The sequence below is a fragment of the Tiliqua scincoides genome, chromosome 5, assembly GCF_035046505.1.
Source record: "Tiliqua scincoides isolate rTilSci1 chromosome 5, rTilSci1.hap2, whole genome shotgun sequence".
In the NCBI taxonomy this organism is placed as follows: Eukaryota; Metazoa; Chordata; class Lepidosauria; order Squamata; family Scincidae; genus Tiliqua; species Tiliqua scincoides.
Genome location: NC_089825.1, coordinates 101,310,599 through 101,324,292, shown reverse-complemented (window position 1 = coordinate 101,324,292; position 13,694 = coordinate 101,310,599). Strand labels below are relative to the sequence as shown.

The following is a 13,694-nucleotide window of genomic DNA, read 5'->3' as shown; positions in this document are numbered from 1 at the left end:
ATTCATTAATTTATGTTCATTCATCTTTTTCTGTCTTTCATTGTTCTTGACAATGCAACCTCATCGTGAGAGTGCTAATCACACATCAGGTGTGCATATGTTTGGGTTTTCTTAAAAACCCAATTCTTTTGCGCCATCTAATTTTAGAGTTTGTTTTTTTTGTATTTTTTTTAGTATATTTTTTTAAAGTTGAGAAGTGATTGGCTATATGTAGATTACAGTTGTGGCAGGCATACTTATCCTACATCACATAAAAAATACATTCACACACAACAATTACAAATGTTTCTGAATGTATTATTTAATGAATATTTTAATTTGTTGATAAACATTATAGGAAAGGGTACTATGTGTTGAATTCAAAGCTCCATTTTCTCTTTTGGATACTATTCCATAAACACAAGAACATGAATCATCTACAGAGTGCAGTAAGGATCTCAAAGTTTAAACCACAATCTAGTTTAAGATGTGATAGATTACAGATTTTAGAAGCTGTCTGATTTTTCAGTTCAATTCATGTACCCAGATCCTGTTCATTTTGGAATTAACAAAATTGTTCTTAAAAATCTGACTTATACTATATAAGCCCATCACAAGCATACATCATCAGTCCCCCTTTGACTACCAACATTCTAATTTATTAAAATGTAACCAGTTTTCCATGACACCTATACTGACAGTTCTAGCTCAAATATTACAATGTTACCAATGGAACATTCAATATCAGGTGAAAAGCTGTCTTACGGTTCCTCTGACTAGATTGGTAAAGTTCTGTAATTGTATTGACAGAAGTAAAATACAAAATAGGATTCTCAGATATTACACTTTGAGCCTTGGCTCATGGCAGCCTAATATTCAGGTTATCCATGGTTATTTGGGTTAACTAGATTTGAGTTGTGGGAAGCATTCTGCCAGGGATCTAAAAATATTGATGTCCCTGCTTGGATATTGTCAAGCATCATCATGGCGAGCATAAAATGCGCTCACTTAAGGTCACTTTTAAACAAGTGAACTGATTTCCAGTGTTCTTTTTCATTTCAGACCTTGGAAATGCAAGTAATCGATGTTTGCATTGGTGCAAACTTTTGGGGGCATATTGAACATTGAGAGAGATCCAGTTTATGATTAACCAAAGGCTTGAGATATCCTCTTGGAACATTGTCTCAACTCCATTTCAGTTCCATCACTGGCACCCACAAACTAGATTGCATCTTGCATACTCACACATGTTATTCAAGTTTTCCTACATTTCCATTTCATTGCATAGATTTACTAAGGAGAATTTAACTATGAATACCTGAATGTTCATTGACAGCATTTGTTGTCAAATCAAGGAAACATCTTCTTTCAACAACACAAGGATTTTGCTCAGTTCTCAGTATGAAAAACAAAGGAAAAAGTCTGAACTGAAACTAGTCAGGTTACTGTTTACTTTAAAAGCATATATATATATATATATATATATATATATATATATATATATATATATATATATATATATATATATTTGAAATTATATTCTTTAAAGAAAAATACATTTTCCATCTCTCTGCTCTGCCACAACATAACAGGATGGCCTCATTATTTGAAATGAAGCAGTGATTAATAGATATAGCTATATAGTGATAGTGAAGGATTTTTTTTTTTTTTATGATCTGAATGGAAATTAGAGAATGCACAGATTATCCTCTTGTTCTTATGAATGTATCTACATAACCCACTAGGTCTAGATTTAGCTAGGTTCCTTAGGGTGCAATCCTAACCCCTTATGTCAGTGCTTTCCAGCACTGACATAAGGGCAATGCAGCTCTGAGGTCAGGGAACAAACATTCCCTTACTTTGAGGAGACCTCCATGAGTGACACCCAACTGCAGGATGCAGCACACGTCCCATGGGCAATGCTATGCCAGTGCTGCAAAGTGAGTGATGACATTTTTAAACCTCTTTCTTCCTCTGTATTTTCATGTGTGCATAATCCCAGGAGCATTATCATTGATTCAGCACCCTCAGGTACATTTTTAAGCAACTCAGAATTTCACAGGGATAGAAATATGTTCACACTCTAACCTGAAATCAGGTTAGAAATCAGAGATGCTATGCTTGTAATCCCCCTCTACAGATGAAAACATTGTCATTCATCACCGTGGCACTTTCAGGGGATGCTGCCATTGGCCAGTGAGGAGGACTGGATTTAGAGAAGCTGCCATCACTGAGGGACGTGGTAATGACTGCAGCTCAATTTCTTCAAAGTGACTTGAGGGGAAGCTGTTGTGATGATTGGCCCCCTGTAAGGTGTTATTCAGCCCAAACCTAACTATGTTCCTGCCTTCCCCACTGGAGGACTGGCCAGTAACAATGTTGCAAAGCATTTTACAACACTGTGGTAATAGGGTGTACTGGCTGAACATGCATATTCCATCAGCAAAGAAGAAGGATGTGAAGTGGTACAGCAGGGGACAAATGTTGAGAAATGCTGTTCTAGATGCTTAGATTAGCTCAGCGTATGTAGATTCAATCTCCCCGCCCCCCCACAAAAAATACACAGAGCACCAAATTCCTTAAAAATATTTATTTAAGGCAAGATGATCCAAAACGAGAGCAAACACCCCCATACATGATAAAAGAAAACATTTATGGAATGACATACTACTAAGACCCAAATTTCAATATGTTCAGTCTTCTACTGAAAAAAGTATGTATATTTCTCTTGCCCTTGGAGTTATGGACAACATTGTTTCATTGTTCGCAAGATAGCTATAAGATACTGCCCTTCTCATTATCCTATGGGTATGCCCCCAAAACCAGGTCTGAATATTACTGTCCTCAGTATCAGATGGTTAAACGCCACAAAATATTCTATTTCTCACAAACACAGCCACGATTCCTTCAATTTTGAAACCCTGTTTGGACATCATCAGAGTCAATATTTTTTTCTGCCGAAGAACCTCCCTAAGGCTCCTTTCACCTCCCTGTTCCTCAGGCTATAAATGATGGGATTGAGCATGGGGGTGATGACAATATAGGAGACAGAAAGCAGGTATTTGCTTTCTGGGGAGTAGCTTGACTTGGGCTGCAGGTAATTCAAACCCGCTGTGCCATGGAATAGAGTCACTGCTGTGACGTGTGAGGAACACGTTGAGAAGGCTTTCCATCTCCCTTCAGTTGCAGGCATCCTGAAGATGGTGGAGAAGAGGATAAGTGAGAAAGGAAACAGTATAACTATAAAAGTTCCCACGATGGAAAATAACTCAAATGTGGAGGTGTTCCCACAGGCCAACTGGAAGACTGGTGGAAAATCACAGTAGAAATGGGTAACGACATTGGACTTATAGAATGGGAAGGTAAAGAGCCAGGTACTGTTTATAATCGCAAAGAGGAGTCCTGCACTCCACACTACTATCAGCAGCCAGGCACATAACCAGCTGTTCATTATGACTGTATAGCGCAGAGGATGGCAAATGGCCACAAAGCTGTTGTAGGCCATGACTATCAGGATGAAGCATTCTGTGGCTCCAAAGAAGAAAGCAAAGTACATCTGTGTCCGGCATCCTGACAAGGAGAGGGTCTTCTCCTTTGAGAGGAGGTTCACAAGCATCTTAGGAATAATGCATGATACAAAGCCAAGTTCTGCAAAGGAGAGGTTCCGGAGAAAGAAGTACATAGGGCTATGCAAAGCCACATCCATTTTGGTTAGCAAGATGATGAGGAAGTTGCCCATCACTGTTAGCATGTAGATAAGCAGAAACACAATGAAGAGGAGGAACTGTGAAGGAGATTTTTAAGGTTTACCTGTATTGATATATCTTCTTATGTAAACCTATGTATGTGTTTAACTCTAGTAATGTATATTGATCTCTGAAACTGGTTTTCAGGCCTACAATTATGGCTACAGACTTTAGTTCTCTGTTACGCAGATAAGAAGGAATGTTATTTTCAGCTCTAAACTGTGGCTGGCAGCCAGGGACTTTTGCAAGAAAACATCCAAGATCATGTCAACTTGTACTAGGGCGTTTTGACCTGAGTTTTGATGAGTTCTGAAAGTCTGGAAAGTCCCGAGAAGCCAAAATGCATCATGGTTGTTATGGACAGTCTGTTTTTGTACTGTTATAAAAGTGATTACAAAGGGGAGGTACAGAAGGGGGGTATGGTCTTGTCCGTGACCAGTCTGTTCGAGGCTGTTAGAAAATAAACCATCTGAAAGTGAGCAATTCTTGATTTTTCATTTCGGCTTCTAATTGGAAACAAGAAAATCCAAATTCTTTCTATCAGTTGGCACCCCAGATGGGACAACGCAGTGACATTTGGCTTGGAGGGTGCCTCGCTTCTTGCTGGGTGCGCTTTGCGCGCACCTTCCCTTATTTTTTGGGTGGAGAAGCGTGCCTAGAGGAGGCTGGGGCTACTCTGCTGAGACGGTTGTCGTGCAGTGACCTTCCCCTGGCTTGGGATGAACAGACTGTCTGATTTGGCTCCAAATTGCAAGATTCAGCATATGGAAGGGTGAGATGGTTGTGTCTTTTTGTTGTTGTTTATGCTTTATGTTTTGTGTACTGTCCTGTTTCTCATGTGATGTGTGATGTGTCTATTTTGTCTTGTGGCTGTCTTTTGTTTGATCTATGTGCTTATTTCTTGTGCTTAGGTCTAAATGGTTCTGTCTGTGTGCTTGCATTGATTTGATTAGTTGGCTGGATTAGCTGACTTAACTAGCTGGCTGTAAGATCTTTGTTAGCTAGGGTGTTTAACAGGCTGTGAAGAAGGGAACTCACAGTCTATTTCATGAGATTCTGGCAGAGTGCTGGCACTCTGGAATAGCCTGGCCGGGCAGGGAAAGTTTAGGTTTCCCAGGTATATAAATGAATGTTCCCGTGTGTTGATTTTCTGGACTTTTGTCCTGGGTTTCAACTGAAATGCTGTAAAATCTCCAGCCTGAGTTTGCAAAAATAGGGAGTGGTTCAGCAAGCTGAATAGTGTTAAGAATCTGAGCATTTAGCCAGTGCTTGACGCTCTTCCCGGTCTGCTTGTGCAGCAGAGTTTAAACTAGGGCTGCTTCGTGTTTTTTTTTGCATCCTGTCAGCTAAATGTGATTTTAATCTGTGTGGTGTGTTTGAGACTGAATGAGACAGAGAGACTGTGTGAATGAATGAAGCTGAGTAAAAGGGGATTGTTCAATCCTACGTTTTGGGCTTCTTACCTGTAGATAAATCAGCTTGTCTTAAAATGGGCCAGACATATAGTTGTGACTCTGATGCTCCTCTTTCCCTGATTTTGAGGGATTGGGATAGCATCCCAGGAACAGTGGGGCTGTCTAAAAAACGCATGGTCACCCTATGCAGAGTTGCCTGGCCAAGTTTTACCTCTTCATTGCCAGAATCTGATCAGTGGCCAATCTGTGGAACGTTCTCTGAGGGAAGGATGAGTGCTTTACGGGGAATTTTGCTTGATCAGAGGCCTGGTCAGGTGGATTATTTATTTGTATGGTATAATTTTAAACCTTCTGATGGGCAGCAAGCCATACAGGCAATGTGTGTAGGGAAAAATAGATGTGGGGTATCTTCAACCAGTCCACCCCCCTACAAAGTTGATCCCACTTCCCAAGAGGATGATCAATATAACCCAGCCTTGTATCCATTCCATTTGCTGACTCCTAGGGGACAAGCTGGAGCTGCTCCAGTGCCTCAGGTATTTGTAACCAGAACTGGAGGAATGGAAGGGCAACCTCTAACCACATTGAGGGCTACAGTTTCTCAGGATCAATTGGCTAGTCCTGTCTTGCGTAGCCAGGGTAGGGAACAAGTTTTCCCTGGGACATCTGATTTTTCCTGGGGAACTGAGTCTAGTAATATTTGTCAGGCTTTGAACCTAGAGATCCCTTCTATGACCCATAGTAGGCAAAGCTGTGATCCTACTGTGCTCGAGACAAGTCCAATTACTGATCATGATTTGTCTGTGGCTAGATCAGTCAATAAAATGGCAAAGATCTATGCTAGAGCACAAATTGAAGGTAAAGTGCCTTCAGGTGTGGAGTGGTCTTTCTCTCCAACATGTACAACCAATAGGCTTGACAGATTTCAGCCGCAAACATCCACACCGGGGAACTCTATGGCTCCGTTGAGAGCCTATCCAGTTCCTACAGCTGAGGGTCATGAAATGGTATTCACTCATACACCTTTCACTACCTCTGACTTAATGAATTGGCAGCAGACAGTACCACGTCTACGAGATAATCCAGATGTGGTGTATCAGAAGTTTAAAACCATTTTTGCTACTCATTCCCCGGTCTGGACTGATGTTATGCAATTAATGGACCATCTTTTAACAGAAGATGAGAGACAAAGGGTTAAACTAAAAGCCATAGAATATATACGGAGAAAGCCTGCTTCTCCTACTTGGATTTTGTTGGATTGGCCGCAGTACAATCTGAATGGGATGCAAACATTCCAGATGGAAAGTTGGCTTTGTCTAATTTTGTGGAAGCTGTTTTGGAAGGAATTAAAGCAACAGGAGAAGTTACTCCAAATTGGAGTAAGATTACTGCCTGTGTGCAATGTTTTGATGAGCATCCTTCTGATTTTTGTACACGATTGACATGTGAGTTTAGGAAGCATGGAGCTTTAGATCTGGAATCAGAGCAAGGGCAGGAGGTATTAAAAACTGTGTATATGGCTCAGTGTTCAGAAGATATTGCACGTCGCTTTAGGGAACATCCTGATGGCATGCAAGGGAAAAATCTACCTGAGATTGTAAGCATTGCCACCAGAGTGTTCAATGCAAGGGGGGGATCTGAAGGACAAGCAGAAAAAAAGGGAAAAACAGGCTGAAATGAAAGAACAGGTCTCTCTTCTTGCTGCTATGGTTGCAGCTTCCAGAGAAGGGGCAAGGAATTTTCAAAGTAGGAGATTTCAAGAAGGTCCTTTCCAGAACAGAGGGGGAACTGGGAGAGGTCGTGGAAGGGTAAGATCAATGAATCAAGATCAAGGAGGAGTTAATATGGGAGGTAGCATGACTCCAAAAGGGGGTAATCAAATCATCTGCCACAGATGTGGGGGCTCAGGACCTATTCAAAGAAATTGTCCTTTGAGGTTCCAGGAAGGTCTCAGACAAATCAGCCAAGGGGCTGCGGATGGGCAATTCATGGACTTTACTGACTGAATTTGCGCGCCGCTCCCCTGGAGTCCAGAAGTGTATGAGGCCGGATATTTGCAGTTTAAGTGTGATCCAAGATTCCCCACTATTCCATTGAAAGTGGGAGAGCAAGTTTTTAACTTGTTGCTTGATACAGGGGCTTCTCATACAGCTTTACAAGGGGGGGCGGCTCCAAGAGGACAAATGGAGAAGGAAGTTTTGGGAGTCACAGGGAAACCAGAGAGACATTTTATGAGTACTGAGTGCTCAGCTTCTCTGGGTCCCTTGAATTTCGAGCATTCTTTTCTGTTGATGACCCAGAGGGGGGAAGGTGACCTTTCTGCTCTTTTGGGACACGACCTGCTTGTTAAACTGTGGGCTCAAATATTCTGTGACCCTGAGGGTATAATTGTTAAATTTCCTTTGCATCAAATGCATCTCCTGGCTGGGTTGGAGGCTAAGGAGAGTGCAGCATTGCCTGAAAGACTACAAAATGAAGTGAACCCTATAGTGTGGGGAGACAAACATACAGTGGGGTTAGTGAAATCAGCAGCACCTATTTCTCCTGTTGTGAAAGAGGGAAAGCCTCCACCAAGGCAAAGGCAATATCCATTGAAACCTGAAGCAATCGGAGGTCTTGCACCTCTCATAGATGCATTGCTAAAACAAGGGGTTTTGGTTCCTTGTGAATCTCCTTGTAATACACCTATACTTGCAGTGAAGAAAAAAGGTGGGATCAGACGGAAAACCTCTCTATCGGATGGTGCAAGATCTGAGGTTAATTAATGATTATGTGATACCATCTTTTCCAGTTGTGCCCAATCCAAGTACAATACTGGCTCAGGTACCTTCTGATGCCCAGTATTACTCTCTGGTAGACCTAGCTAACGCGTATTTCAGTGTACGAGTCGATGAAATAAAACAATATTTGTTTGCCTTTACATGGTGTCAACCAGGTGTGCACAGGTGTGTACCTAACTTACCTGGGCATGCACAGGTGAGCATACCTGGGCAATTAACCTGGGCTAGAATGCCTATGGGCTATGTGGAGGCTCCGGGGGTATTTTCACGGGTGTTAGCAAATGATTTGAATGATATCCAACTCCCTAGGGGTTCTACTCTTCTTCACTTTGTTGATGATATTTTGCTTGCCTCAAAAACACGAGGATAATGAGGAAGACTCTATTTACCTGTTGAATCAATTAGCCATGAAGCGGCACAAGGTAAATCCTTCAAAATTGCAATGGGCAAAGCAGGAAGTGAGGTTCTTAGGATATACTTTGGGACCAGGAGTACGCCGGTTAGATCCTGATCATATCAAAGTAATCCAGAACTATATCTTCCCAAGAACAAAAGAGAAATGCGTGGGTTTTTGGGGGTGATTGGATTCTGTCACCAATGGATAATATCAGCAGGGGAATTATTGAAGCCTTTAATTGAATTGACATGTGAAGAAGCTGAGGAACCTTTGAAACCTAATGCAGAGCAACTAAGAGCATTTCAAGAATTGAAGTCAGCACTTAGCAAAGCTCCTGCATTGGGTATTCCATCCTATGAAAAAAGTTTTGATCTTTTTGTCCATGAACATAAGGGAGTGGCCTCAGGCGTCCTAACACAAGACTTTGGGGAATCACCAAGGCCTGTGGCCTATTTGCCTGTACAATTAGATCCAGTGGCACGAGGACTACCTAGTTGCTTGAGAAATGTAGCAGCAGCTGCAGTAATAGTGGAAAAGGCTCAAGACATTGTCCTAGGGCACCCCGTAGTGGTGCATACTCCTCATGCAGTGGCAAGTTTATTGAATTCAAAACATCACAAACATTTGACAAATCAGAGGTTGACCAAATATGAGATAACCTTGTTAATGACACATGGAGTCACTTTGAAAAGGTGTTCTACTCTCAATCCAGCCTCTCTATTGCCAAAAGAGGAGGGGATTGAGCAGCAATATATGCATGACTGTTTGCAAGCAGTTGATTTGTTATCTACTCCACGTACTAATTTAAAAGACATTCCCTTAAAATCTCCAGACCTTGAGATGTTTGTGGATGGGTCTGCATTTTATAAAGAAGGGAAAAGATGTGCAGGATATGCGGTTACTACTCAGGATACAGTGTTAATCGCAAAATGTCTTCCACCTGGAGTGAGTGCACAACTTGCTGAGTTACTTGCTTTAATAGCTGCTTGTAAACATGCCACAGGTAAATGGGTTAATATTTTTACGGACTCTCGATACTGTTTTTGTATCTGTCATTTTGCAGGCTCCATCTGGCAACAACAAGGATTTATTACATCCTCTGGTAGTCAAGTTGCCCATGGTAAAGAAATTGCTGAACTACTTGAGGCAATTCAACTGCCTAAGGAGATAGCTATTGTGCATTGTAAAGCTCATACTAACCAAACTGATCCTATCTCTTTGGGAAACAAATTTGCTGATTCTGCTGCAAAGGCAGCTGCAGTGCAGGAAATGCAGGCAGCTCAATTAACTACACCGATAAGTGAGTGTTAGGAAGCTGCTCCAGAGGTAGAGAAGGAAAAATGGAGAAAGTGGGGATTGCAACCTGATGACAATGGGATATGGAAATCTGAGCACAGGTTGGTGCTTCCTCGAAGTAAACAATATGAAGTATTGAAAAGGATTCATGAAAATACTCAAGGGGGAGCTGAAAAAATGGCTGACCTTATGCTTAGACAATTCATATCTCCTGGAATTCATGAAACTGCTAGACGAATAGTAGAAAGTTGTTATTACTGTCAGCAATGTAATCCAAAAGGGAAATCTCAAGTGACAACCCCAGGTGGGCGACCATGGGCTCATAGGCCTATGCAGCATATTCAGATTGATTTTACTGAACTGGTACCTTCAGAAGGGAAGAAGTATCTGCTTGTAATGGTAGATCAATTAACTGGATGGGTAGAAGCTTTTCCTGTGAAACGAGCTGATGCAGTAACTGTGTGTAAGTTAATTCTAAATGAAATTTGCCCTAAATTTGGCCCACCTACCATCTTGGACTTGGATCAAGGGTCACATTTTACTGCTAAGATATGCACCTTAGTGAGTGAAGCTATAGGTACCAGGTGGGCTTACCATACACCTATTCACCCGGCCTCATCGGGGCGGGTCGAAAAGATGAACTATACTTTGAAAAATGTTCTAACAAAGCTATGTATGGAGCTTAAACTGAAATGGACAAAGGTTTTGCCATTAGCTTTATACATTATTCGAACCCTGTCTAACAAGAGGACAAGGTTGTCACCTTATGAACTCTTATTTGGACATGTTCCTCCTACCCTAATGCCATTAACCTCTATTCCAAAAGACTGTGGGGATAGTGGACTAACAGAGGAGACTTGTAGGTATGTGAAAGCTTTGCAACGACATCTAGTGACTTTGCATAGATATGCCGCTCAATCGCAGTCATTGCCTTTGTGGGAAGCTGTCCATTCTATCTCCCCAGGTGATTTCGTTTGGGTGAAATCCTACAAAAAGGCTTCGTTGCGTCCTAAGTGGCAAGGTCCCTTTGAAACCCTATTGGTGAGTCCGACTGCAGTTCGAGTGAAGGAACTTCCTACGTGGATTCACCACATCAGGGTCAAGAGGTGCACAGCAGAAGGGGTCTGCACCGACGAAACGACGAGGAGCAACGCAGCTCACTGACCGGCAAGGTGAGCCAGAAGTTGCTGACAGCGCAGGAGCAACGCAGCCTGACCGACCTGAAAGGCAGGCCAGAAGTTGCTGGCAGCGCAGGAGCAACGCAGCCTGACCGACCTGAAAGGCAGGCCAGAAGTTGAACTTTGAGTGACTGAACTTTCAATAACTTTGATTGCACTTTGAATGACTGAACTTTAAATGACTTGCTATCCTTTTGGGAAGCCTGAAGCACCTGCAACAGAGGAACTTTTCTGGTGTCCATTTCCAGAAGGATGGCCACAAATTGTGGCTTGGACTTTTGCAGTTTGTGCTTGTGTATTGTGGGTTTGACTTTGCATGTGGCTCCTGGGTTAGGACAAATTGATGATGCTAATGCTTTTATTCGTTTTGCTCACCAGATGAAGAAACGTATGCCATCCTTGCAGAATACATCATGCTGGGTTTGTTCTCTTTTACCAGTGTCCAGTGAAAATGGTTTTCCAATGATACCAACCCCTCTAATAGCACAAAATATGACTTGGGCACCTTCTCTAAAGGATCCCACAGGAACCAGCTTCGTGACCTGGAATGATGTGGGAATTGTTTCTGATAAGTATACCATAGTGATACCAAGGATGGGAGAATGGTGTTTTTTTAAGTCAAGGTGCACAACCAGTGGGCACTAGTGTCTGTAAAGGATATTTTAATGGTACACATTTTGGAACAAAGAAGGGGCAAGGAATGAATCTAGAAGATGGATATTCCCAGAGCAGAGCCTATTGAGCATACGCAAAACCTTTAAATTGTGCTTTGATGTTTAAAACCCTCAAATTATTACAAGAGAGGATTCTGTTCGATTGCGTCCCAGCATATCCAGGTGCACCTAAAGAGGACAGTAGAGTTTACCTATGTTACTGCGAGGATAAAGCTGTAGAACAACGCTTCGAGGGATTAGTTGTGTGGTCAGGATGGGCCCTACGAGTTTATGCAGTATCAACTCTTCATAGAGTTAGCCTCCTCTATGGTGTTTATTGGGTATGTGGGGACAAAGCCTACATCATTCTTCCAACTTCATGGGATGGTTCATGCTACTTAGCATGGTTGAATCCTCCAGTTTTGTTCAGGGAACAACTGCCACTTGAAAGAGTGCGGAATGTGCGAAGTGCTAAGGAAGATGTGGATAGGACACACCCTCTGACATGGAGAGCACTGAATGATTGGACAGGTACCTGTGCAGCCTTTCCTTGGGCTTGTAGCAGAGCTTTCTGGAGAGTAGGTGAGGGTCTGATTCATGTCCAAGGGATACTTGAACAAATGGCGAACAACACAGCAGGAGCCTTACTTGATTTAGCTTCTGAGCAGAAGCAAATAAGGCAAACGGTGCTACAGCACCGCCTCATTCTCGATCTTTTATTGGCTGCCGAGGGAGGTGTGTGCGCGGTCGTGGGGCAGGAGTGCTGTGTTTTCATTCCAGATACGTACAACTCTACCTGGGATCGTGCACACCACATTCGCACAGTGGCCAAAGATATGGCAGGCAAACTGGTGGTAGGATTCTGGGCTAATCTGTTCAGTTGGTTCCCTGATGTGGGGGGATGGTTGCATAACCTAATAAGAACTTTGGTTGTCTTTATCTGTCTTTTGTTATTGATATATGTTTTGGTAAAATGTACTTGTTGCATGGCTAAGATAGTCATGTCTAAAGCTTGCACAACACCTGAACCCAAGAGAGTATATTAATGCTAGCAAAGGTATTTATAAGAAATGACAGTTAATGGAATGTATAATCACATTTTGCATATATCTATATTGTCATATATCAATATATATTGAAGAAGAGATTCTGTTGGTGGCTCAGAGTCACTAGTTCATCTGTGCCAAGAGGAGGCACTGAAGGAGATTTTTAAGGTTTACCTGTATTGATATATCTTCTTATGTAAACCTATGTAAGTGTTTAACTCTAGTAATGTATATTGATCTCTGAAACTGGTTTTCAGGCCTACAATTATGGCTACAGACTTTGGTTCTCTGTTACGCAGATAAAGAAGGAATGTGTTTTTCAGCTCTAAACTGTGGCTGGCAGCCAGGGACTTTTGCAAGGAAACATCCAAGATCATGTCAACTTGTACTAGGGCGTTTTGACCTGAGTTTTGATGAGTTCTGGAAGTCTGGAAAGTCCCGAGAAGCCAAAATGTGTCATGGTTGTTATGGACAGTCTGATTTTGTACTGTTATAAAAGTGATTACAAAGGGGAGGTACAGAAGGGGGGTATGGTCTTGTCCGTGACCAGTCTGTTCGAGCTTGTTAGAAAATAAACCATCTGAAAGAGAGCAATTCTTGATTTTTCATTTCGGCTTCTAATTGGAAACAAGAAAATCCAAATTCTTTCTATCACCTGGAGCTCACCTAGGTTGGAGAACCCCAAAAGAATGAACTCACTGACCATTGTCTGATTGAGCCAGGTCATTCTTCAAGGCTAGGGTTGAAAAATTAAAAGCACAATTATGAAAAGTGCACAGAATTGTAATTGCAGATTAATATTAGGAGCAGAAGTCTTTCTTCGTTAGTAGATTTTCTTATTTAGTTAAGTCTAGACCAGTGTTTCTCAATATGTGTCCTCCACCAAACCACTTCACATGAACCTATAAGAAGTACCACAGGAAGTAACTGGTGATGACGTCATTGTCAGTTACTCCTAGGTTGGGAAATCAGATGTGATGCAACAAACACCAGTAAGAGGTTCAGGGTGGATGGGAGGGCTTCTTCAAGTGCAGAATAGCATGTTTTGGAGTTTCCTACCGCAGTTTGTTATGTCACATTCCAAGTCTCGCTGCCAGGCAGCAGGGGTCTGGGGGTCCTGCGAGTACCACCAGACACCACCTCAAGTACCACTGGTTGAGAAATACTGGTCTAGAGAAACTTTCATGGTAGCACTACATTGCAG

General features: G+C 42.1%; 1 protein-coding gene across 1 annotated transcript; it reads right to left on the bottom strand.

Moving 5' to 3' along the window:
• Positions 1–2,920: 2,920 nt before the first annotated feature.
• LOC136652666 (olfactory receptor 10A7-like) lies at positions 2,921–13,217 on the bottom strand. Its single transcript, XM_066629592.1, has 2 exons — positions 13,146–13,217; positions 2,921–3,763 (listed from the first exon to the last, which is right to left on the bottom strand). The coding sequence occupies exons 1-2, from the start codon at positions 13,215–13,217 to the stop codon at positions 2,921–2,923; spliced, it is 915 nt and encodes a 304-aa protein (XP_066485689.1).
• Between the last annotated feature and the right edge of the window lie 477 nt (positions 13,218–13,694).

Coding starts and splice junctions, on each gene's coding strand:
- LOC136652666 (XM_066629592.1), bottom strand. CDS start 13,217: ATGACCTGGCTCAATCAGACAATGGTCAGTGAGTTCATTCTTTTGGGG. Junction 3,764..13,145: donor CCAACCTAGGTGAGCTCCAG/GTGATAGAAAGA, acceptor TCTCCTTCACAG/TTCCTCCTCTTCATTGTGTT.